Source organism: Gobius niger (genome assembly GCF_951799975.1).
Source record: "Gobius niger genome assembly, chromosome: 18".
Classification (NCBI taxonomy): domain Eukaryota; kingdom Metazoa; phylum Chordata; class Actinopteri; order Gobiiformes; family Gobiidae; genus Gobius; species Gobius niger.
In genome coordinates, this window is record NC_136869.1 from 12,131,220 (window position 1) to 12,157,808 (window position 26,589).

At 43.7% G+C, this 26,589-nt stretch overlaps 1 protein-coding gene across 2 annotated transcripts; it reads left to right on the plus strand.

The window, feature by feature from the left end:
- The first annotated feature begins 449 nt into the window (after nt 1-449).
- On the plus strand, nt 450-26,310 carry dcaf11 (ddb1 and cul4 associated factor 11). 2 transcript variants are annotated; one of them, XM_079576032.1, is made up of 15 exons: nt 450-671; nt 1,699-1,891; nt 12,178-12,320; nt 13,369-13,487; nt 13,845-13,909; nt 14,132-14,232; nt 15,108-15,254; nt 15,662-15,716; nt 16,189-16,257; nt 17,669-17,726; nt 21,474-21,659; nt 22,230-22,383; nt 22,772-22,924; nt 23,872-23,978; nt 25,521-26,310. In XM_079576032.1, exons 2-15 carry the CDS (start codon nt 1,713-1,715, stop codon nt 25,638-25,640), a joined length of 1,656 nt encoding a protein of 551 aa, XP_079432158.1. In that variant the 5' UTR covers nt 450-671; nt 1,699-1,712; the 3' UTR covers nt 25,641-26,310. The 2 variants fall into 2 exon arrangements, with proteins under 2 accessions (XP_079432158.1, XP_079432159.1); XM_079576033.1 differs by having other exon boundaries at nt 451-671; nt 12,193-12,320; nt 25,521-26,307.
- Nucleotides 26,311-26,589: the final 279 nt, after the last annotated feature.

Below are 26,589 nucleotides of genomic sequence, written 5' to 3' on the forward strand. Positions count from 1 at the left end.
TGTAATAATTAGAGAAAGTTTAGATTTTTTCCCCCTTATCTGTTTTCAACATGACCATATATGGGCGATTCCAGAGACGCCATCTGTATCGAGATAAGATACAAGATAACTATTTGATGTTTGACTTAATGAAAGTTTCCATATGCCAACAGGAAGCAGTGGAAAGACATATTCAATGTTTTAAGTACGAGTACTGTCACTTTAAAATTATCTAACAGAAATGTAAAAAAGTAGGCTCCTGTGTAGGGATGTAGTATCTCATGTAGGCCTACTAAATGCAACGTACACCTCTCCTGATATGAATGAATTTCGTTAGATCAAAGTTTATCATTGTAATATATATTTAATTGTATCAGTACTTATATATTGGCCTATGTTATTGTTTGACGCGCAGAAATGAATTGTAAAGTGCGTATCTATCAGCTGATCACGTGACGGTGAAAGGGCAGGCGCAGGCTTTTTTCACATTTTTGTAAACAACATGGCGACCTACGGACTGGCCCTGTTAGCAGACTGAAGAAATACACCGCCACAAAGACACGTCTTCTCCGTCTGACAATCGCGGCGGATCGCATTTTTTGCCAGTAAAAAAATCCAGGAAAGTTTTCGGCTTGACAACGATCAAAGGAAGAGCTGGATCGAGCAGCAGTCAAGAGGAAGACTGTCATAAGGTAACCTTAGCGTTGTTAGCTTAGCTTTCTGAATAACTGCACCTGAGTTTATAATATGCTAACGTTGTGAGCTTGACAATGGATATCGTTTTCAGTGTTTTGTAGGAATAGACTAGTTAGTGCTGCAGCTTGGATGATAACTGTGAGACTACTATTGTTTACGTCATAACTACTTTCGTAATAATACTCGATTGTTGTTACCTAACCTGCTTATCACCTGTCTTCAGTAAGCAATAATTCATGTTTTTTTGCTCATCATCCTCTAGATTATAGGGCCTAATAGCGCATAAACTAGAAATAGAAATGCTTGTATTGTTATTAAAGTCTTCTTTTTATATGTAGGCGCATTTATGAGCATTATGCATCCTCTAGTGCTTAAAATAGAACTAATGTGCAATAATGCAAAGCAAAAGTCAAATCTTCTTGACTTAGAGGAACTATGTTGTAAGTATCTGTAGCTAAATAAAAGTGTTGGAATATGTTATCTATAGTGTTATGTTTGTTTTGTATTGTAATATACGCAGAATAATACATGAAGATTTGTATGTACCTAAAGGCCCTATACCTGATTCTTTGATTGCAAACAATGAAAGGGAAATCAAAATGTTAGTTGTGGTCCAAATTAATTCGTAACTTCCTAATGTATTTGTAGCATCTACATTCTTTACAGGGACAGGCTTATAGGCACATTTCACAACTTACAGGGTCTCTTTTCAGGATCACGTTCACAAAAATGCTAGAGAAATAGCCTGCGAGTTCATGAAATTGATGCAAATGTTAAATAGTTTGATGCACGCGGTTTTCCCCACAAATGTTTGAGGATAAAATCATTTTCATTCCATTTCTAGAAGTAAAACCAGGTATAGTTCCTTTAATACTTTGTCATCTATCATAGCTGATTCTATAATTATTCAAATTACAGTCATTGAAAGCAATCAAAGTGTTTATAATGTATCTTTTTACCATTCCTCCTAAAATGGCAGAAATCTGAAGATATTTCTGATTCCTGATTGTGTCTCATGCTCAGGCTCACTCCGGTCTATGGGCTCCCAGTCCAGTTCTGGGATGTCTGGTGGAAGGGGATCCTCCAGTGGCACCCCAGAAAGTGAAGGAGAAAACCAGAGTCGCGGGCGGCGTTCAGACCGGCAGCAGGGAGAGAGACAGTCATCGTCAGAAGAGGACGTAGACCTTGCTGAAGTGCTGGCGTACTTACTTAGGAGGTAAACCACAATGCCAAGTCTCTGCTCTCAATCTTATGAGGGACTTATTCGTGGGCTGGGAGTGCAGAGAGTTAACCTTTACAAGCAGATGGTCGCCAGTTTGAACCTCGCTTGAACACATTACGGAAATATAATGTGTTCACACCTAACCAAACCTGTATATGAATGTGTTGGTGTCACTGTCATTGTGGCTGTCGATGTGGTGTCCTGCGACCTCAGAAGAATCTTACCCACTGCTCTGTGTCATTACAAATTGAATGTGCAAAATCGATTGTTCGTGCTAAAGTGGCACATAGCTGGTGCAGTTTAGATTTACGTCTCTCATAAACGCTAGAAGGCCACAGTCCAAACTCATGTACATCAGATGCAACGTGCTATTAAATGTAGTGTGTAAGTATTACTTGCAGTTTAGCACATGGCTTAGTAAATTGGGCCCTGATGCTGTTTTTCCACAAATGCTTCAACGCAACACTGTTTGGGCATGAAATGGTTTTACACGTTTACATTTCAAATACGAATGGACCTCAACAGAACGGCGATGAAAAGTTTTGTGAGTCACGATGGGATCAATGTGGACAAATAATGCTTTTGGATGGATCTTATTGAATTATTCAGGCAAATAATAGAAGAAAGAAGCAGCTAAAAGACGAGCCATGAAGGTAAGCTACATATGTAAGGTTCAGATGTTATGCTAACACCAGACAAACGGCGGCTTTTTCAACAGCCATGTGACATTGTGAGATTTCAAAGGAATAGGCCACCCTTTTTGCATACTGAGATATGTTCTTACCTGAGCTTAGAGAGTTGATTCGTACCTGTCTGGTCTTTATGCGTGCGTCATGCAAAAACACCGAACATGTCCTCCTCTCCTCATGGGTGAAGTTAAAAGCGACCACGCTCTTCCACGTTTTCCCAATTTAAATATGGTTTACGCGAGCGTTAACACGATCCAAGTATAGCTACACAAAATGAAACATATCGATTTTCTAAGCAGATAAAATGGGTTACTACATTGTAAGGCGTAATAATACCTTAGGAGCACTTCCACGTCTGCGCAGTAAAGTCTAAGTGCTCCTACGGTGTTACTACGCCTTTAGAGTGGGCAGTCTCCTCTGGCCAATCAGAGGCCAGCCGTGTGTCTTGTTAGTATCGTTGCAGCTCGCTTTGGCCCAGTGTTGAGCTCGCTTCCTAAACTTGTACCTGGCTGACCCTGTTTGACCCTTGTTTGACCGGTGGAAACACTCAACAACACGGGTTGACCTGGCACTAGGCTAAAATATACACTCCTCTTACAAAAACTCGATTATTGAGTGCGAGTGATAAAATCAAGTCTTTTCAAAGTCTTCACCTTTAACCTAGAACATTTTGTTTTGACTGCACTGTTTTCTTAACCCCTCAAAGCCACTTTTCCACTGGCAGACACTACATAACCTAGTGCCTGGTCAACCCGGTTGGGCGAGCTTTTCGACTGCCAGTGCCAAACCGGTCTGACCAGGTATACGTTTTGGCACCGACCTCTGGCTGTGACCAAAGCACGCTGAACCGAGACTAACGTGACATGAACAGCCACTGGCCTCTGTAAACGAGACGGAGGACAGCTCTCAATATTAACCTGTAGGTCTTATATTAATATTTCACAACATCATCCCGCTGTTCTAAAAGGGGATATATTAGCATTTAGCCACTGTTAGTGCAACTTTAGCTGGTGTTAGCATAACATTTGCATGTAGCTTACCTTCATAGTTTCTTTCCTGTAGTATTTGCCTTGGCACCTGTGAATGATTCCATATCCCCACTAGAAGGCAGTATTTGTCCACATTAGTTCTCATCACTGTTCACAAAACTTTTAGGGACGTTCTGTACAACGTGCTCATGTGTGGGGGCGCCTCCCACAACAACTGCGGTTGTGTAGTTTAGTGGAAGCACAAGGGTGTACTAGGGTTGGGCGATGTCCCCTTAATTGGCCGTTGACGATGTTTACAGTGAACCATCTCATTATAAGCATTTTTAAAGACATTTACATAGCCTATATATATGCTGCATATTACTATTAATGTTAACCCCATGAACTGCTACCTTAACGTGGTGGGGTTGTTTGAGTGCCCGAATGATCCGAGGAGCTATGTTGTCTGGGGCTTTATGCCCCTGGTAGGGTCTCCCATGGCAAACAGGTCCGAGGTGACGGGTCAGACGAAGAGCAGTTCAGAAGATCTCTATGGACGTACAATATTCAAGGACCGTGACGTCGCCCGGCATGGCGCAGCCGGGGCCCCACCCTGGAGCCAGACCTGGGGTTGGGGCCCGAACGCGAGCGTCTGGTGGCCGGGTCTCTGCCCACGGGGCCCGGCCGGGCCCAGCCCGAAGGGACGACGTGGGCCCGCCCTCCTGTGGACCCACCACCCGCAGAGGGATCCGTAGGGGTCGGGTGCGGAGAGGACTGGGTGGCAGTCAGAGGCAGGTGCCTCGACGACCTGGTCCGCATGCACAGCTTTTGGCGTTCGGGACATGGAACGTCACCTCGCTGGGGGGGAAGGAGCCTGAGCTTGTGCGGGAGGTTGAGAGATACCGACTAGATATAGTCGGGCTCACCTCCACGCACAGCTTGGGTTCCGGATCCCAACTCCTGGAGAGAGGCTGGACTCTCCATTTTTCTGGAGTTGCCCGCGGGGAGAGGCGGCGGGCTGGGGTGGGTTTGCTCATATCCCCCCAGCTCAGCCGCCACGTGTTGGAGTTCACCCCGGTGGACGAGAGTGTCGCGTCCCTACGCCTTCGGGTCGGGGACAGGTCTCTCACCGTTGTTTCGGCCTACGGGCCCAGCATCGGTGCAGAGTACCCGGCCTTCTTGGAGTCCCTGGGAGGGGTACTAGATAGTGCTCCGACTGGGGACTCCATTGTTCTGCTGGGGGACTTCAACGCCCACGTGGGTAGCGACAGTGAGACCTGGGAGGGGGTGATTGGGAAGAACGGCCTCCCCGATCTGAACCCGAGTGGTGTTCTGTTATTGGACTTCTGTGCTAGTCACAGTTTGTCCATAACGAACACCATGTTCGAGCACAAGGGTGTCCATAAGTGCACGTGGCACCAGGACACCCTAGGCAGGAGGTCGATGATCGACTTTGTAGTTGTGTCATCTGATCTCCGGCCGCGTGTCTCGGACACTCGGGTGAAGAGAGGGGCTGAGCTGTCAACTGATCACCACCTGGTGGTGAGCTGGATCCGCTGGCAGGGGAGGAAGCCGGTCAGACCTGGTAGGCCCAAGCGTGTTGTGAGGGTCTGCTGGGAACGTCTGGCGGATCCCTCTGTCAGTGGGGTCTTCAACTCCCACCTCCGGAAGAGCTTCACCCAGATTCCGGGGGAGGCGGGGGACATGGAGTCAGAGTGGACTCTGTTCTCCTCCTCCATTGTCGATGCGGCTGCTCGTAGTTGTGGCCGTAAGGTCTCTGGTGCCTGTCGCGGCGGCAATCCCCGAACCCGGTGGTGGCGCCCGGAAGTAAGGGATGCCGTCAAGCTGAAGAAGGAGTCCTACCTGGCCTTGTTGGCTTGTGGGACTCCTGAGGCAGCTGAGAGGTACCGGCAGGCCAAGCGTGCTGCGGCTCGGGCGGTCGCGGAGGCTAAAACTCGGGTCTGGGAGGAGTTCGGGGAGGCCATGGAGGAAGACTATCGGTCGGCCTCGAAGAGATTCTGGCAAACCATCCGGCGCCTCAGGAGGGGGAAGCAGTGCTTCACCAGCACTGTTTACAGTGCGGGTGGGGGGCTGCTGACCTCGACTGGGGATGTCGTCGGGCGGTGGAAGGAGTACTTCGAGGACCTCCTCAATCCCGTCGTCACGTCTTCCAATGAGGAAGCAGAGGCTGAGGACTCGGAGGTGGGCTCGCCCATCACCGGGGCTGAAGTCACCAAGGTGGTGAGAAAGCTCCTTGGTGGCAAGGCTCCGGGGGTGGATGAGATTCGCCCTGAGTACCTTAAGTCTCTGGATGTTGTAGGACTGTCTTGGCTGACACGTCTCTGCAACATCGCGTGGCGGTCGGGGACAGTGCCCCTGGATTGGCAGACCGGGGTGGTGGTCCCTCTCTTTAAGAAGGGGGATCGGAGGGTGTGTTCCAATTACAGAGGAATCACCCTCCTTAGCCTCCCCGGTAAGGTCTACTCCAGGGTGCTGGAGAGGAGGATCCGGCCGATAGTTGAACCTCGGATCCAGGAGGAACAATGCGGTTTTCGTCCTGGTCGTGGCACACTGGACCAACTCTATACCCTTCATCGGGTACTCGAGGGTTCGTGGGAGTTCGCCCAACCAGTCCACATGTGTTTTGTGGATCTGGAGAAAGCGTTCGACCGCGTCCCTCGTGGTGCCCTGTGGGGGGTGCTCCGGGAGTATGGGGTCCGGGGCCCTCTGCTAAGGGCTGTCCGTTCCCTGTATGACCGCAGCAGGAGCTTGGTTCGCATTGCCGGCAGTAAGTCAGACCTGTTCCCGGTGCGTGTTGGTCTCCGCCAGGGCTGCCCTTTGTCACCGGTTCTGTTCATTACTTTTATGGACAGAATTTCTAGGCGCAGCCAGGGGCCGGAGGGTGTCCGGTTTGGGAGCCTCAGAGTCTCATCTCTGCTGTTTGCGGACGATGTTGTTCTGATGGCTTCAACGAACCAGGACCTTCAGCACGCACTGGGGCGGTTTGCAGCCGAGTGTGTAGCGGCCGGGATGAGGATCAGCACCTCCAAATCCGAGGCCATGGTTCTCCACCGGAAAAAGGTGGCTTCCCCTCTTCGGGTCGGTGGGGAGTCCTTGCCTCAAGTGGAGGAGTTCAAGTATCTCGGGGTCTTGTTCACGAGTGGGGGACGGATGGAGCGTGAGATCGATAGACGGATCGGTGCGGCGTCAGCAGTGATGCGGTCGCTGTATCGGTCTGTCGTGGTGAAGAGGGAGCTGAGTCGGAGGGCAAAGCTCTCGATTTACCGATCGATCTGCGTTCCCACCCTCACCTATGGTCATGAGATTTGGGTCATGACCGAAAGGACAAGATCGCGAATACAAGCGGCCGAAATGAGTTTCCTTCGCAGGGTGGCTGGGCGCACCCTCCGAGATCGGGTGAGGAGCTCAGTTACCCGGGAGGAGCTCGGAGTAGAGTCGCTGCTCCTTCACGTCGAAAGGAGCCAGCTGAGGTGGCTCGGGCATCTGTTTCGGATGCCTCCTGGTCGCCTCCCGCGGGAGGTGTTCCAGGCATGTCCTAGTGGGACAAGGCCTCGTGGAAGGCCCAGGACACGGTGGTGGGACTATGTCTCCGAGCTGGCCTGGTGTCGCCTCGGGGTCCCCCCAGAACAGCTGGAGGAGGTGTGTGTGGATCGGGAAGTTTGGGCATCTCTGCTGAGACTGCTGCCCCCGCGACCCGGCCCCGGATAAAGCGGAAGAAAATGGATGGATGGAAAAATGGATGGATGTTAGGAAAATGTAACATTGCAGGATAAATGGATCTAAACTAAACATGATCTGAACACAGTCATGGAACACGACTTTTGCAACAGAAATGTGTTAAAACTCATAAAAGTGTGAGAGGAGAAAAACTTTTTCAGAGCCTCAACTTCTCCTCAATACCAAGGCTCTAATAACACGAATACAAATGTAAATCGGAGTATAATTTGCATTTGCTCAACGTTAACGTAATGTTTAAGAAACAGTGGGTGATGTCCTTCGTGAGGATATCTAAACCCATGTGCGCTCAGCTAGCTCCGATGTGAGAGCCATTTCGTCATTTGTAAAACTGTTTAGTTTTCGTATGAAGCAAAGCGAGACCACGCGGTGTTAAAGTGAAGCTTATTAGAGAGAGTGAGTGACCCGCGCGTCAAATAGAGCAGCGCTGCGTCTTTACTTTGATATTACGGCTAACACATCATGTCTTCTGGCTTCTGCCAGGCTACTTAAACTAGTGTGTATATTAGTTATATTCGTGATTTAATTTACAGTGCAATCCCTGCAAAGTTTGAAGGTTTACAAGGCCCACAGAAGATCAGTGCGTGTTTCTGACAGGAGGGGGCGCAGCATCACGATGGTGGCTCTCCATCGTGATGGACGATGACATCGTACATCGGAACAACCCTAGGGTGTTCTGGGTAGAGTCGATATGTGACAATGTGAGTACATAGATTGTGGAAAGACGCCTGTAGAGTTCAGGTCATTCATATCGCTAAGCATTATGGGATTAGCAGCAATTGTAAACTAATTGAGATTTTAAAAGTCAAAATGCTGGAGTTATTGTTCACAATTAAACACTTGGACACCACAGTGAATTAGGTGTATTTACCAGCAGTAACTCTAATGGAGCTAATGGAGTTGTTCCACGGCTTTTCTCTCCACTTTTTATACTGTTTTTAGCTAATGTTAGTCAATGGAAATGTATGCTAACAGCTGCAAAGATGGCGGATCTCCATGGTAACTGTGGACTTTCCCGAACTCTATATTTTGGTTTAGATTGAGATTTCAGTGATGTTTGCGTGATTTTACACTTCTCTTTCTATCATCACCCTCGATGCTCGTGTTATGCATCCTTGATTTATTTAATTTGGTTTATTTGGCATTGATCATGCCATGATCAAACATTTAAACCAGAAAAAGTGCCAAAACATCCTCCAGAGGCTCCTGATTAAGGCTTATGAACTTTCTGTAACCCAGAGTACTTTCTCTGCACAGTCCAGTCAGGACCAAACTGCAGGCACTGAGCGCACAGGCCAAGGGTGAATCAGAGGAGGGGGCTCAGTGGGCAGGGCCTCACACACAAAAATATAATATAATAGAGTTACTAAATCAATCAAATGCTGTCCCTGTCAGAGCAGAACAACAGAAAATGTCAGTTTATTTAATATAAGTTTATTTCAATCTTGGTGAGGAGTAAAACCATTCAATCTAATACAACTATTGAAAAGAAAAGGAAAACGTGACTAAATATAAGGATCATATTATACTTAATCACAATAAAGTACCTCCCCTGGATCTGGGCCTTTGTGGCTCTTCACAGGATCATGGTTGAACATTTCGGCTTGGTCTTGGATTAGTTTGCCACTCCTGGCCTAGAACAAAGAGCCCAGACACTGTGGCACAGACATTATTCACACCATACTTTGTCTACACTGTGGTCATTTGGTTTAATAGGTGACGTGCTGCACAATCTTCTCAATAAAGAAAGCCTGCTACAAGTCAAGACACGTTTGAAATTACCGGATTACATTTGTTGTCGTGCAAAATTTTTGTAGAGAACTGAATGTGCTGCTGGAACAAGCATGTAGTAACACACAGTATTGGCAATTAAGCTACCAATTGTATTTGTGAAGTATACACAAATTGAATGGGATTTGAATAGTTTTATCCCTTTAAGTTGAGATTTCCCCCTTCATGCTTCAGCAGATACAGCTGGTATACAAATACTGCCAGAAGGAGAAGTACTTTAGACATTTACTGTTTTTAACGTACTTGATACTGATTTAAATATCATAATTATCTGTTTACTATGGCCATCACATGAATTTGCACATATGACAAGTGTATTTCTTGTTATGTCTCAGTTTGATCATGCCAGTGTATGTATTTATCATAGTTTTGCACCAATGAAGTGGCAGGAAAGTTGAATAAAGTTGATAATTGTTGTGTTTGTAAGCCTTTCATACAAAGAACCATCTCGAAAACATTTGGCTAGTTGCATCAGGGCTTGACCAATGCAAATTCGGATTAAACTGGTATAACATGCGGCTAAACCTGACCTAAACCTGGACTAAACCACTTCTTGTATATCAGCTAACCCTGCAACCAATCAACATTTATTCGCAATATCCATTTGTGGCAGATCTTGTGGTGAAATTTGATGCCATTTATATACAGGGGAACAGTAACAACTATTATGTCCTCTATTTTGAAATGGAATAGCAGGAAGAGGAAGAGAGAGTCTGTTTCACTCATTTACAACAGAGATAATTGAAACATTAAATTACACTGAGACGTTTAGTTTCGCGGAGTCTGGGGATTTCCACGTCCCCTTTCATTGATTCTGTAGGAGCGCTGCTTCGACTTTGAACCGCTGTTTTGCTGCGATCTGTTTTTGGGCAGAGATCAATTCATCACTATTGCAGAGCTAGAATATTCAACACCTTTCACCTAGTAAATAGAGTTTTCGTTGGTTGGTTTTTTTGCATTGAGTTACGATCAGATTTTTGACTATTCCATTTGAAACAGGAAATTGATAGATCCACATCAAATGAGCGAGCCTTTTTTTTTTTCTCACTTCACTTAGCATTGAACTACTGCGGAGTTGCCACGGCTCCTCCATCTGTTGCTCTCCAGCTGCTCTGTGCCAACATTGTGTGGGTAACGCCACTGCCGAAGAAGAACACTAGACATTTTATAATATAAAAGAATGATTGATTTGCAAACATAATTAGACATTAGTATAACTGCAGCGCTGACACGACCCGTCTAGTACAGCCTGTTCCCCTGTCTGTTCACAAATAGACCGCATTTTACGACCAGTTACCTTGTCGTGTCACTCCCACAGTCACAGTAAATTATAAAACTACAAAGTTACTCACGACGCTCTCGGTGTTAGAAATGTGTTCTTTGTTTACACAGTATCTCCTCTTATCAAAATTGGAGCGTATTTGACTTTATTCTAAAAGGAATGCCAAGTTTCGCTTCAGTCTCATAGAATTTACCCCTTATGAAAACCAGTCAGGCAAACACTTTAGTTTTAGGGCGAGTTTTGGCAAGATTTGCGATTTCTTAACCTCTTAACCCCCGCCTTGACCGAGCACACCGACAAAAATGATCTAAGATTTTTCCTTGCGTTGCCATCACTTTTTTGCCATATTTTTGGTGCCATTTTGTCACATTTTTCTGCTTTTTCATCACTTTTGTCACCTGTTTTGCTGCATTTTTTGTCGCATTTTTGTTGCTTTTTCATCAATTCTTTGTCCGCCGTTTTGTTGCTCCTTTGATGCTTTTTTTTCTCTGCGCCATTTTGAGCTTTTAGATTTGGGTATAAAGTCAAACTAGAGAAAATGTGCTCGGTTAAGACAGGTTGATTGCATAGAACACTGTTTTATGCATTGAAGTTGGTATCTTAAAAGGGACTATACAGAGTTTCAAAATTTATTATTTTCCTCCCTTACAACTCAGAAAGGTGTTCATTCGGGTCCCAAGTGCTGTCATGCACGAGCTTAAAGCAGTAAGTAACTCTTGCCCTGGAGGCCATAAGCGCAACTGCAGGTGTCGTAGCAAGTTGCGATTTTTTTAACTTATTAATTAAATAGGCGAAGGGAGAGAGGGATATTGTACATCCAATTATACAATGGAAATATTTTTTTTCACTCAAACATGGCTGTAAATACTGTTTAAAGTGGTGCTAGCCCGCAGTTAGCTTTGCCCGTTAGCATGTTAGCTTCTTCTTCGTGATTCTATTAGTGTGTATTGGTTGCTCCGGTCCGGTGGCAGTCAACTTGCAAGCATGGTTTTCTGGCCAGAGACACTAGAGGGAGATGAAAGACCCTCTAATCATCCCATAAACACTTGTATTACCCCCACAGGGACTATGGAAAGAATTTATTAAGGTAAACACGTTACTTAGTACTGCTTTAATATAGAGACTGCAGTTACGCGTTAGACCTGGGGTGGCAGTAGTGAGTATAAAAATGACCTACTTGCATCTAGTCTCTTTAAACCTAAAGTTATAGAAGCCCAGCATTATCATAAACTATGCTACTTGTTATATTCATATATTGTTTTTATATTTTCTACATTATTTTAAAAAATCCCAGCGTTAACGTACGTTTTTTTTATTCTCAAATAGTGCCTCTGGACTCAAAAGTGCAAACAATAACTTTCTGTAAGCCTAAATTGGCCAAATATAGAGAAATGCTGTACTGTAAAACTAGCCCAAACTGTAAATCATTTATATGCTTTTATGAAGTTGACACGAATGGCTCCCGACACTCCACAAGTTGTGAATCACTGTTGTAGAGAATAGGTTAAAGGTAATGTCAGTGGGTTTGCGCTCATAATGGTTTAAAAAAAATGGCACTACAGCTACAACTGAACCTGGACTGCCTTTGCAAGCTACGAATGAGGTCACCATTATCATCGTTTGAGAGATAAGAACTTCCAAAATGTTGTGTTGCAATTGCTATCATATAAACCCAGTATTTGCTTGATGTCTACGTAGGTACAAAGATGCCATGCTTATGAATTATTTACAGGAATCCTCTCCACCGTCTTTGTCCTTGCATGGCCCCGCTCTGTGGTTGTTGCAGTGATGTAGTGTGTGCGTTTGCAGGGGCCAGGTGCGGCTGGTCCACGGCAGCGGAGCCACGGGGCTGCAGCTGGTCCAGTCCTACTCGGACTCCGATGAGGACAGCGACGGGGCCTGGGAGGGGCGGCTCGGCGACCGCTACAACCCGCCAGGTAACGCCCCATCCACGGCGCTGTAATGAGAGTGTGGCAGTTTGTATCGTGTGGCAGTGTTTCTTAATGCGGAAGCCGGGATGTAATTAGCATTTAGGTGGGACATTAGGCAGGTTTATTTGTAGAGCGCAAGTTGTACACAAAGTAGTGCGAAGTGCTTTACAAGGGGGGACAAACAATTACAAGTAAACAAATGCAATCCGTGAAATATAATCATTAACTTCTATCACCCCCGCCTTAAAGGACCACTTTTTCCCAGTTCGGCTTTACCCAAATGTAAAAGCCTCTGGACTGGAGCTTACAGCCTATAAGCCAGAGTAAGGGCTCATTTGAAAGCTAAGACCTTAGGTTGCTGATGCGTATTGCCGTGTTTTCGTCAGTTTTATTGTAAATTTTTTGTCATGTTTTTGTTTTGCTTTTTGTCGTGTTTACGGCACGTTCTGTCAGTTGTTGTTGTATTTCTGTAGTGTTTTTTGTAGTTTTTCTGTAGGTTTCTTTCGTCACTTTTTTGTTGTATTTTCGTTTTTGTAACTTTTTTGTTACTCGAGGAATTTTTTTGTAGTTTTTTGTAATTTTTTTATCTTTTTTTTGTCACTCTTTGGTTGTATTTTTGTTTTGTTTTTTGTTTTGTTTTTTTGTTGTGTTTTCGGCACGTTTTTCTCACTCCTTTGTTACTTCTTTTGTTGCGTTTTCCTCCTCATTTTCAAGAAGCTCTTAGATTTGGGTAAAGCTGAACTAGAGGAAAATGGTTCAGGCGGAGGTTAATTTTAAGTGAGAGTGAAGAATGCAGATAAAATACATAATATCTTCGTAAATCGGAAGGATAACGAAGGATAATGCCTTTTGTAGCCATAATATCTCCATAATATTAAAATACCAACCAAGTTTCCTGACAATTGTACATTTCCTTCCATTGAAAAACACTGTAGTGAAGTCTCAGGTAGCGCTACATACTGTACAGCAATGTAAGAAGAGAAATTGTACGGTAATCCCGCCTGTATTTGATAACGCGCTGCAGAATTGATTGTTTTTGGTGTCGTGTTTCCAGTGGACGTCCAGCCTGACACTAACGAAGTGGACCGCAGTGAGATCCGCACTCAGATCCTCCTGGCCACTGCCTCCTCGACTCTGAAAGGACGGCAAAGTTTCACGCACATGCTAGCAGAGGTCAGGCAGCAGCACGATGCACCAAACCAACAGCAAAGGCTTTAGTGAAACAAGTGCTTGCATTTGTGTTAGATTTAAGTCAAGGCATCATTCTTTTAAACTCTTTTGGGGTTTGTTTAAAGTGCCCAAGGTTATGAGTGGTTATCTAGACTGCATGTTAGCAAGCCAAATAATAGATAAAACTACTCAACATCACAACTAAAGATATGCCTTTTTGGATTTTGTTGTATTAATACAGCATCAATAGTACAATAGTCCTCTCATATGTCTTTACATTGTTATATGCATCAGACTGTGCTCAAATTGCTTCATGACTTGCCCCAAATTCCCCGGACAAATAAATTCTTGTTTTTCTAGAGGGAACAAGGCAGATGTAGAGGCTCGAGTTTTTCCCATGGAGAGTGCAGCCGTATCCGAACACAGTAAGCACTATTCATTTCACTACAAGATAATATGAAGGAGTCTATATTGCTTACATTAAAAACACAATGTGGCAGCATTAGGAATCGAGCGATAGGATTTAGCGCCGGTGACTGACAGCTCAATTTCAAGGGAAAAACCTGCTTTCCCCCCGAACACGGTGTTTACAAGGGGGCTCATGCTGTTGTCTGTCAAACGATATTGACCCTTATGTTTCCTCCCAGTTTCCTGCCAAACTATGTCTCCCACAAGGATACGTACCAGCAGAAAGCCTTCTGTGGAGTGTACAGCGAGAATGGCAACATGTTCCTCTCCGCCTGCCAAGGTAAATACGCACAGAGCCAACTGGACAACGCAAATGAAGAGTATCTGAAATTTAGCTTCAACATTTGTCTCTGATATATTATTTTTTTATTATGAGCTGAGGTTGTCACTCAAATGGCAGAAGTTCTTTATTTATTCTAAGTTACTGGTAGCTGTTAAATTAATTTTCACGACACCCATTATTTCCTTATAATTTGTAATGATATTTGGCATCCAGGCAACGGGAACTCAGACTTTTCTGTCGTCCAGCTTCAAAAATGCTCATGAACAACACTCAAACTCGTAAATCCAATTTGCTAACTCGGGTATGAGTTCAACTTCCGAAACAACAATGCATCTGAATGATAAAACTTTAACTTCACCACTGCATCACTGATTTGTGCAGTAGATCTCGCTAATTATCAACCATGTCCTGTATTATAACTGGAGTGAAAGGACATTCATGCGTTTCTTCAGCCTCCTGTTATAGCACTAGCCATGTTATTTTCACGAGTTAATTTAGCTGCACCACTGAGGTCACAACTCATAACATCCAAGAAGAAGTCATATTGTTTCAATAAATGGTTTATTGCCCTTTACAAGCTTGAGTTGACAAGTTCCTCTAAGCGCTCCATGGAGGTCATTCACTCATTCACTCCATGGTTTTGAGCCAGGCTTTGATCAGCTGATCCATTGATGAACACTCTTGCCAATGAGCCACTTTCGCCTCATAAATGTGTTAACAACAATATGGCTCATGGGAAATGAAGCCAGATGTCCTTCCATAAAGCAACCCTCTCTTATCTCCATGTGGGACAAACACAGATGACACTGATGTGACTGGATGAATTCTACTCCACGGTACCACTGAGTCACCTCTTCCTTTCTATTGTGCAGATCAAAACATCCGTTTGTACGACACCTCAAAGGGGCGCTTCGCCCTGCGGCGGACGGTCAAGGCGCGGGACGTGGGATGGAGCGTCTTGGACGTTTGCTTCACGCCTGACACTCAACACGTGCTCTACTCCAGCTGGTCTGACTACAGTAAGGCTAGGGCACCACTATCACAGGAGGCCATGACATAGGGCAACATCACATCAGTTTTGATAAGTCATTCCCACTACTGCCTGCAGAGGGAGCTCCGGGCAAAATCCTGAACTTGTAGTTTAATGTTTTACCTCATGCTGTAGCTAAATACAAGCAGTTTAAACCTCATGTAATGACACCGACAATAACCGCCTCCTCCTGCATTAGTCGCAGTGCTCTGCTTCACATCACTTTCTCTTTAAGTGTGTCGTGCTGCAACTCCTTTCTAAAAATGATGTAGTGTTTTTGAAGCTAGATAACACTTTGTTTCAAGCTCAGAGTGCACAACAAACCTTCATATCGTCATCTTTCACAACTTATATACATTTTGTTAAAGCTTTGTCTCTTTTGTGTCTCCTCCGCAGTTCATTTGTGCAGCATAGAGGGCGACAGTGAAAACCACACCGCGCTGGACCTCAAGTTAGTGTTTCTGCTCATAGTCACTTATAACATTACGGAGCAGGTAATCTATCATCCCCCACTGGGCAGACCACCTTTCCCTTCATTACCACAGGGATGAATGATGCTGTCAGAGCCCGTCACCTCGCCATCCATTTCCTCTCAGTGTGTGAGCCCATTATGACAACATTAAAGCATAGTCAGTCAAACAAACGCTTTATTTCAAGGGTTGATGTCCTCGGTATGACTGAATAATAATTGAACTGAACACTAGAAACAACAGTATTCAATGATCACCACCCCTCACACGTCTTTAATAAACATTAAGGGCTATTTCATCATGTCAGTGCACTTTATTATGAAAACATTTTATTCCTCTGATTGTTCAGCTTTCCTCATTCACTACATTCCTTTTAGTAATTGCAGTTTTAATTGAATTATCTTGGTATCGTTGCCGCCTTGTGAACTTGCCGGAGTGTGTGCTGTGTTGCAGCCCAGATGAGAGGCGGTTCTGCGTGTTCTCGCTGGCTGCGTCCACAGATGGCAAAGAGATCCTGGGAGGGTGAGACAATATTCGCTTTTATTTTTCAAGGCACCGAGACCGACGCTGCCCATTCCACAACGGACGCTTCTTACAGAGACAAAGCACCTCTCGCTCAACGCTCCGTCTTTTGTTCTTTGGCTGCTGTAAATGAGAGGGAATTTCAGTACAACACAATCATCAGGCTTTTTAAGTTTGTTGGATACGGATATTGATTATATGCAGGTAAATCTGTTGTTAAATGGGTAATGTAGTGTAGTGTTTGATGCTCTCTGGACAGTTAGTAGCTAATATGGTAATCCAACATAATTAACATCTTAACCTCCACCTGAACCAAGCACGTTTTCTCCAGTTTGGCTTCACCCGAATCTAAAGCTTATAAGAAATTTAAAAAAAGAGTGACGAAAATGCAAAAGAAGGGAAAAAATGTGACAACAAACACGTGACAAAAAAGTAATGGAAAAATAGCGGAGAAAAAGCAAACAAAACACGGCAAAAATGTGAAGAATAAGCGGTGAAAAAAAGAGTTGCCATCACTTTTTGTAGGTCTTAGCTTTCAAATGAGGCATTACTGTACACTGTCGAGAAGCTTTTAGATTTGGGTCAAGCTGAACTGGAGAAAATGTGCACGGTTAAAGAGACGAGATGGAAGTTGACATTTTTATACTCACTACTGCCACCTCAGGTCTTACGTGTCACTGCAGTTTCTATATTAAAGGATCAGGCCAACGTTTTTCCATACTGAGATATGTTCTTACTTGAGTTTAGACGAGTTGATGCGTACCTGTCTGCGGACCAAAGATGTTGTTTGCATTTAGCCCCTCCTCCTCTCCTCTATGGGGCCAAACGGGGGTGAAGTTAGAAGCGACCAAGCTCTTCTAACTATACTTGGATCGTGTAACTTTTCATGTAACCGTATTTAACTAGGGAAAACGTGGAAGAGCTTCTAACTTCACCCCCGTTTGGAGCTATAGGAATATACTGGGAGAGGCTAAATTTCAGTTTTTCAGTTCCCTCTTAATTCTACCCTTACTCAAATGTTTGCAGATTGTGTTCAACATGCTCAGAACAAGAAGAAACTGCAGCTAAAATTAGACTCATCAAGCTTATGCTGGGGGAAAAAAATGCCTTTAGGGAGATTCTTGGAAAGGTTTAGAAAGCTATTCCCCGAGTTACTGATTGGCCCAAACTCTGCACAGGAACTTGCATTAACAGCTGTGTTTCACGAAATGTAGATAAAATTGGAGGTAAAACTGACTGTGAGTCTTTTTCAAAGTCAGACACAAAGCCCAAAGTCACTGGGATAGGCTCGACTCAAGACCTAATGAGAAAGAAGATGAACAAACAAAAGACAATGCAACATTTTTTTAAAGGACAATACAATAAATGTGAAGCATAATCTTAATTGAAACTCATTATTTTCTGCTTCCAGTGCGAACGACGGCTGCCTGTACGTGTTTGATCTGGAGCAGAACAAGCGCACGCTGAAGGTCAGTGAACATTCGCCTTTTGATTTGCCCTCGTCCTGTGTGTCCCCTCTGTGTTTCCGGGGCCCGTCCCGCGGTCAAGGTGAGGCCGCGGCGTCTGGACCGCTCCCGTATAAACCGCTGCCTCTGCTCCTTTCTCCTCTGTGATGTAGCAGGGAACAGTCCAGCCCTGCCCCGTAGCGAGATGGGGGGGGGCAGGGCCGTCCCGAAGTCTCCCTCTGTGTAGCTGACCCTGAGCCATCTGCTTCATCACCGACTCTGTCTCCTCCTTTACTGCTTCTTTTGTCCTTTCTTTCCAAGTATTTCACACTCACGCCAACCGGAAATATAGTAAAAATAGTCAATCGAAAAATGATTTAACCGCTTAACCCCCAGCTGGACCGAGCATATTTTCTCCAGTTTGGCTCTACCCAAATTTTTAAGCTTCTTGAAAAAAGCGCAGGACATGAGGGTGAAAATACAACAAAAAAGTGATTAAAAAAGTAATAAATGAGCGACAAAAACGTGCCGGAAAAGCAACAATAACACAATAAAAAAGTGATGAAAACATGACACAAAAGCATCAAAAAGCAAGGATAAAAAGTGATGAAGAAAGCAACAAAAACATGACCGAAACGCAACAGAAAAACTTCAAAAACAGGATAAAAAAACGAAAACAAAACAAATAACTACAAAAAAAAGACCAAAAGACAAAAAAGCGACAAAATTGCTTCAAATATGACAAAAACGTGGCAATAACAAAACAAAAAAGTCACGGTCAGTTTTGTAGGTCCACTGGCCCACATCACACTGGCCTATAGGCTGTTAACTCCTGTCGAGAAGCTTTTAGATTTGGGTAAAGCAGAACTGGTGGTTAAGAAGTTAAAGCTAACATAGAGGCAATTTTGCTCCACCATTGGTATTATTGTTTCCCTCCGCAGAAATCTGTGGGAAACACTGACTAATGTAGTATTTTACCACTTTATTTGCATATTTTTGTTTTGACAAGAGCAACACATGTTGAAAGAGTTGGAAATTTGCAGCAATCATTTTGGAAAATGGTTGTATCATGTGAGCGTAATCCTGAAAAAAGTCTTCTCTTGACCCACCATGAATGTGTGAAGAAAAAGTATTAATCTATTCATATGATACATTTCCATTTGAATTCTGAAAGTCCAATATCCACTTAGAGACGCAGCAGTTTCCCTCCTCTTTGCTCGTAATGTGAGACGACGTATATATCTCTCTAACACTTATTTTTCACTGTGGCCTGTTTGGATTTGAGCACAGAATCGACCCAGATGTGATTGTGCTGGTTAACAATGGCAGTATTCTGTCGATGTATCAGTTTCGCAGCCTCTTGTTGGTCTCACTCTGTTGGAAAAAGGCCATTGTTCTGCTAATCACTCACACCTGTTGAAGCGGCTGACATGTCGACTGTGGGAAAAGACTGCGCTCGCTCGCTTTAATAGCTAATCATTTTTGACAGGAAACTCAGGAATTCATACACACTTTGACTTTCTGTGTAGTCTCTGGTCAGGCACTTTTACAGCAATTTACAAACAATTTATAAACCCGAGGAAGCCTGTGTGGTTAGACTTTATACTAATAGAGTTGTTAAAGTGCAAGTATTCATTTTATTTTATTACAATATTACAATACACCTGACTGTATCTTTACTGGGAGAGCAGGACATCTCCAGCTCGTCTCCATGGCGATGTCGATTAAATGCAGCCAAACATGGGATCCATTTTATGATATCCTGCTGCCAAAATAGCATTTTCTGCATCTACAGTAGCTGGACATTAAGAGCATGTTTTGCATTTTGGTTAAGTTATGTATATTTAAAAGAATGCATTATTAATTTGTGCATACTTTTGACCAAAATAAAACTAACTATTGCTGTCAAGTTCGAAGGTGCTTGAGTCGTCTTCTCATCCGAAAGGCTTCGTCAGCAACACTAAGGTTTCAGCTCAGCCCTCTAACTGGATGAGGGAGTTTGGGTTTAGCTTGGCTCAGCCCCTCCCCTCTATTAAAGGCTGCTCTCCCCTGTGGGTAAACACCTTTAAGTCTCAGCGGCCCCACTCTCAGCTGAGCACTGCTAATTACCTGCCTATGGGTTATATGCACAGTGTTCCCATGTGATTTCTTCCTGGACAATATGATTGGTGCTGTACTTCCTGTCCCCTAACTTTTACATTCACGATTAGCAGGGTCCCAAACAAATGAAGGGATTGCTCAAGGTTTTGTAAAGGAAAATGAGGCACTGATGGACAGTCACTGCAGTTACAAACATCATTTCTAACTGAAGCCATTTTAGTTACTTTATATTGCATGTTTATTGCCTGTCACGATAACAAATTTGAAGTTCGATATATTATCACGATAAACGATATTATCGACTAACAATACTAGATGCTGTCAACTCCCAGGCATAAAAATGACAGTAAACCTTTGTTCTAAAAGTACATTATCATATCCTATAATGCCACACAAGCTGCAATAAACATGAAATATAACGTACCTCAGTTTGCTTACGTTAAAAATCACGATAAATATGGAGTCCAAAAATATGTTGTTTATATTGAACGATAAGTCGATATATTCAATATCGTGACTGCCCTAATAGCAGCTTGTGTGATATTTTAGGATATGATCATGCACTTCCCCTCCTGGAACCACCACCTTATTGTGGTGGAGGAGCGGTTCAGAAGCCCCTTATGAGAGACCCGTTTAATCATGAGGCCGTCCTCCTGTGGACCCACCACCTGCAGGAGGAGCCATAGGGGCTGGTGCACTGTGATTTGGGCAGCTCCAACAGCTGCCCCCACGACCCAGAAACAGACAAGTGGAAGAAAATGGTTGATCATGCACTTTTAGAACAAAGGTTTACTGTCATTTTTATGCCTGAGAGTTGACAGTATCTAGTATTGCTAGAGACAATAATATTGTTTATCACGATACTCACATGGGGTCACTGTGCATATAGGCCATTGATCTGTCCTGGGCCGAGTTTCAGCCTCATTAGCATGACAGAGCCCTCCAGGCCTGGGCCGCATGTACAACGCCTGTACGACTGAGCGCTTACGCAGACATATCGCTGTATATGAGTATAGTCCGAAATGTTTTGCAGTGTGCTTTTAATTTAGATAACAAAATATTAATTGAAGTTTCAAGGTGCAGGTTTTTCAGGTAATGAGTTGGGAAGCACAGAGAGCAAATCCAGCTTCAAAACAGTTAGGAAAACCTTTACAAACTTGCACGTTCAGACGGATCCCAGACGGCTTTTGCGGGCGGCTGTTTGCCCTGAAAAACCGACGGTCCTCCATGGCACAACTGGTGACGCTTCACTTTTCTCTGTGTGGTGACGGTCTGGAATGTTTGGTGGAAATATCAGCGTATATATCGCAATGACGGTGAAGAACTTTGCTCTGTGGATTACCAGCAAAACAGAGCGAGCTGTTCTCAGGGGAGGACCATGACCATGAAAAGAACCATCAGAAGAATTTGAATTGACTTTGATTTCAGGGCAGCGATCTTGATACAGGAGTAAAGTAGTGCCTGTTTCATAATTGACTAACTCTTCTCTTGCCAATGTTTTTTTTATTTCCTTAATGCCTGAAACACAGATGATGATTGTGTTCTTTGTTACGATTCGACGTCTGGCAGCGCAGTTGCCACCCCCTTCATTGTGTTCCTAATAGGAGTGTCACATTTCACACATGCACACCTGTCTCCTCTGAAACCCCCCTCCGCCCTCCCTCCCTTCAGATCGATGCCCATGAGGATGACGTGAATGCGGTGGCGTTCGCAGACAGCTCGTCCCAGCTGCTGTTCTCGGGCAGCGACGACGCTCTGTGCAAAGTGTGGGACAGACGCACGCTCCGGGAGGACAGACCGCAGCCCGTGGGACACCTGGCCGGACACAGGGACGGCATCACCTTCATCCACAGCAAGGTGCGCGGGAATACAAGGGCTCTCTCTCGAAAACTAGCGGCACGTGGGTTGTTTTAAGTTCATGAATACAGAGGTTTACAGTGGCTTGATACATTATTATTGCCCACTGCACTGTGTAAACATATTGTAAGGAAAGAAGAAGCTGAGGCACATTTCCAGGAACACTTTTTGAGTCATAAATGTTCCTGCAAATATAGAGTGTCACAGCTTCTCCGTGAAGGTATATTATGTTGGCATTAAACCAAAGAAAGGCCGTTTTTGGCAGTCCGGCTCTCCTCTATCTTTGTATTGCCATTTTTCAACCTGTCAACATGAAGTCCTTATTCTAGATTATTAGTTTAGTGTGTTGTATGTTGAGATATTCAGCCTTGAGTTTGTTTTTTGTGCAAGAAGTATCAAATACCCTACTTATTCGCCTCCGAGGCCCCTTTCTTTTCCTCCCTGAAACGCAGCATTGCCTCACAACAAGACAAATTCATCTCAAGGCCAGACGCTTTGTATCAATCACCACAGCTGACTCAGTCGAGCTCCACAAGCGCCTCACATCGCTGCTTTGTTTTTGTTTTAAAGGGAGATGCACGGTATTTAATCAGCAACTCAAAAGACCAGTCCATCAAGCTCTGGGACGTCCGAAAGTTCTCGCCCAAAGAGGGTTTGGCTGCGTCTCGCTTGGCCGTGACCCAACAAAACTGGGACTATCGCTGGCAGCAGGTTCCCCAGAGAGGTGAGCTGCATGCTTACATGAAATTTCCCTTGGTTACTTTGAGAAGAAGTGTTGTTTTAGACTGAGAGCAGGTTTTTTTTTTTTTACATGGGACAGAAATATACACAGGGCACTTGGAAAGATAAGAGAAGATAAAGTAGTGTTAAAGTAGAGCTCAATGACAGAAAGGTGAAGGTAAAAGGATACAGCAGATGAGTGATTGGTCCTGAGTCTGATCGGAGCAGGAGGTTAAGGACAAGAGCCCAGAGAAGACGGAGCCAAGAGACGAGCAATTAAGTGTTCTAGTGCAAAGCGAGTGGGTATTTGGGTTGTTCCTGATCGCACGCCATGTATAAAAAAAAAAAAAAAAAAGACTTGGAAAACTTTTACATTTGCGTCTCTCTTTTAGCGCTGAAGAAGCACAAACTCACGGGCGACACTTCGGTGATGACGTACCGCGGCCACGGCGTCCTGCACACGCTCGTACGCTGCCGTTTCTCCCCCGAGTTCAGCACCGGACAGAGGTTCATCTACTCCGGCTGCTCCACCGGGAAGATCGTCAGTGAGTGTCCCGTTTGTGAATTCAACAATGCCCTGAGATGACACCTTTTATTTGGGTTTTTTAGTATAGCCTCTTAGCCTTGACCGAGTGCATTTTCTTGTCTTTACCCAAATCTAAACGTTTCTCGACTGGAGCTCACAGTGCACGCCAGTGAGTTTGAAAGCAAAGACCTACAAAACTCTTCTAAGCTGCTTCCTCGTTATGATTGTCACGTTTTTTGGTCGTGTTTTCATCACGTTTTTGGTGACATGTTTTGGTCACATTTTGGTCACATTTTTGTGGCTTGATCGCAGTTACATTACAAAAAAAAAAAAAACAAAGGTGGCAAAAATGTGACAAAAAATTGACAAAAATGTGACAAAAATGAGACAATAATGTGACAAAAATGTAACAAAAAAGTGGCCAAAAAGTGACAAAAAAGTGACAAAAATGAGGCAAAAAAGTGGCAAAAAGTGACAAAAATGTAACAAAAAAGTGGCAAAAATGTGACAAAAAATTAGGCAAAAATGTGACAAAAAATAGACAAAAATGTGACAAAAATGTGACAAAAATGTGACAAAACTGCAATAAAATAAAATCAACAAAATCAAGGAAGAAGCTTAGAGTTTCATTAAGGTGGGGGTTAAGGGGTTAAAATACAAGCAGTTTTTGCGTTACTTGTACTGCAGTGATGACAATGTTAGTGCTGAAATGAATAGCACAGGTCCAGTGGAGGTATCTGAACTTCAAAAACACGAACTTCACCACCTCATGACATCATCAGGTGGGAAGTATACAGGATTACTGAGGCTAAAACACTAGGTCTGTTTTTCATGCAGGAACAACATAACATGGTAAAAATGTCTTAAATGTCTTCCAACAGTGGCCACAAAGCAAAAATGTTCCCATCGAGCCCTGTTTTTTTGTAGCGTTATTAATTGGATTCTTGTTTTTGCAATTCTTTCTAGTTTATGACGTCCTGACTGGCAGCGTGGTAACCAGACTGTCGGGCCATGACGCTTGTGTGAGAGACGTCAGCTGGCACCCGTTTGAGGACAACATCATCAGCAGCTCCGTGAGTCCAGTTTTCAACACTCTCAGAAGACGTGCATTGTGTAAAACTGAGACGTGAAATCTATCAAGGTGAATTGGCTAAAGTTAGAAGAAATACAGCTTAATTATCTGCTGTAGACGCTGGCAGACGGCATAAAGGAGTGGCATGTTGTTGAGGATCTTTACTTGTCTTAGGGCTATTAATAAACCCATTCAAAGCGGAAATATGTGCCTGTAAAACCTGCTTTTGTCTTGATAGATCATGTTTTATAACCCAAAATAAATGCTGCAATCGCTCAGGAATGTCGTTTGCATCTCAGTGTTAGAATAGAGCGCCCTCTGTAGGTAACAGTGGGAAATGTCTGTCAGAAACGGGAAATGGAAGCTTTTTCGCTCAGTATAACGACATGCCAACACATCCACGGCGCTGTAGTAAACGGTTTGTGTGCAGAACGGGTCTGGTGAGGGATTATGAGTTTTAAGAATATTGACACTCCCACGTTTAATTACACAATAAAGGAGCTACGAATTAAAGCAGGAGAAGAGAGAAATTAAATTAGCTCAAACCTGCCCGACTGATACAAAACACAACTCCAGGTATGTTTTGGAAGAGGACATAAACATGGTAAACCCCAAGTTGGTCATTTTATGCTCACTACTGCCACCTCAGGTCTTACGCATAACTGCAGCTTCTATATTAAGCTCACGCATGACGGCACTTCTGACCCGAAGTAACAACGTTTTGAGCCACAGTGCAGGATTTTAGAGGCAGCTGTGGTGAACAGGTCTGAGCTCATTCTGCACATTAGGACATGGCTGGAACATGTAGAGGGAGGAAAATACTTAGTTTTAACATTTTTAAACTCTGTATAGTCCCTTTTTACTGAGCACATTTTCTGTAGTTTGGCTTTAACCCAAATCTAAAAGTAAAAAAAGTGACAAAAGAGCGACAAAAATGCTCTGGAAAAGCATCAATAACACAATAAAAAAGTGACAGAAACACTTGACTAAAGAGTGATGAAAAAGTGACAAAAATGAGATGGAAAAAGTGACAAACGTGATTTGAAAAGACGTAAACACGACGTAAACACTTCAAAAATGTGTCCAAAACGCGGCAAAAGAGCAACAAAAACACACAACGAAAGAGTGATGAAAAAGTAACAGTAAATCCAAGAAAAGAGCATCAAAAAGGTGACAAAAATCTGATTAAAAACCTCCAAAACACAGCAAAAAGCTACAAAAACATGACAGAAGCGCTTAAAAAATGATCAGTTTTGTGGTTCTTAGCTTTCAAATGAGGCGTCACACTGGTCTATAGGCTGTAAAGGCAGGAAGCTTTTAGATTTGGGTCAAGAAAATATGCCCGGTTAAGGTTAAAAGGTCCAAAAAAGTTTACTTTGCCTGATCCGTCCCTTTCAACAAAAACAGATCAAACATATAAAAGGTGATTGGTCACAGTTTTACAGATAAAATGCATTATTTCTTTGTTTTTCATTACAAGCAGTTGCAATATTTTAGTCCAAGTATTTTGAACAAAGCGCTCACTGTTCGTTGGTGTTTCCAGTGGGACGGCGCGGTGCGGATGTGGGAGCACAGGCAGACCCATCCCCTGGACGAGGAGAGAGCAACGAACCCGACCACCACCATCCCAGAACAGACCGGCGAACCCTGCCCCGCCAAGTGACGTGTCCTCGGAAGAGACTGGGCGGGGGCTAATCCCAAAGACTTTCACTTTTATGGTTGGTTAATAATTAATTACAAATCTAGTGTGGTTTCTTAAGTGCGCATGGGGCACCCTGGACTTTCTCCTTTCTTTGTCTTCTTGTGGAAAATATAAAAAAAAAACATGTTCTAAGGCATTTTACACTTAAGTGCTGAAGCTAGAGGCTCTAGGCACCACACTTACTTAACCTGCTGTCGATATGTCGTAGTAAAATCAGTGTAAGATTGCTGTAACAAAGCAATGATGGGAATTGTGTATAAATGTATAGTATTTTAATGAGTGCATTCAATGAGTGCATTTAGGTATCTGTCCGTGCGCTGACTTGGCATTACCTTTTTGACTTTTCGCACCGATCAAAGACACTATAGAGGTCTTGATCCGGGCAGCACTTTTGTCTTAGCCTCTTATCCCTAAAGTGTGCCCCACATCGAACCCCGGGACGTCCCGCAAGACCCTCGGATCCACTGCGCACAATGAAGCAAACCTCAACCAGTTCAGGAAGAATGCGGTTCTTCGGTACTTTCTTTGGAAATATATTCGCTGTTCATTGAGAGGAAATGGGAAGATTTATGTGAATGAATACGTAAATATGTTTAGCGATTTTCATGTAAATAAGTCACAAGCTTCACGTTTTACTATTACAAATAAAATATTCCAATCTAAATGGGTTGTGTTTTGAAAGACAATATGAAAATGCATTGTGGAAAGTGACGGATTTCATAATGACAGATGGTAAATTGATTCTAATTATAGCCAAACATTGTACAACTGTTTCATTTTGGATTAGGAAAACTACTGACAAGCCTATAGTCTGTCGTATAGAGTATTGAAAAAGGTTACTGTACTGGTAATAGCGCCTTGTAAGGCAATAGGACAAACAAAGAGGCAATTAGTTGAAACAGGAAACACA

Bases quoted from the DNA above. Each gene is read 5' to 3' on its own strand.
- dcaf11 (XM_079576032.1), top strand. From the start codon at position 1,713: ATGGGCTCCCAGTCCAGTTCTGGGATGTCTGGTGGAAGGGGATCCTCC. The intron at 15,255-15,661 runs GTAAGGCTAGGG...TCTCCTCCGCAG, and splicing joins CTCCAGCTGGTCTGACTACA to TTCATTTGTGCAGCATAGAG. The intron at 23,979-25,520 runs GTGAGTCCAGTT...TGGTGTTTCCAG, and splicing joins ACAACATCATCAGCAGCTCC to TGGGACGGCGCGGTGCGGAT.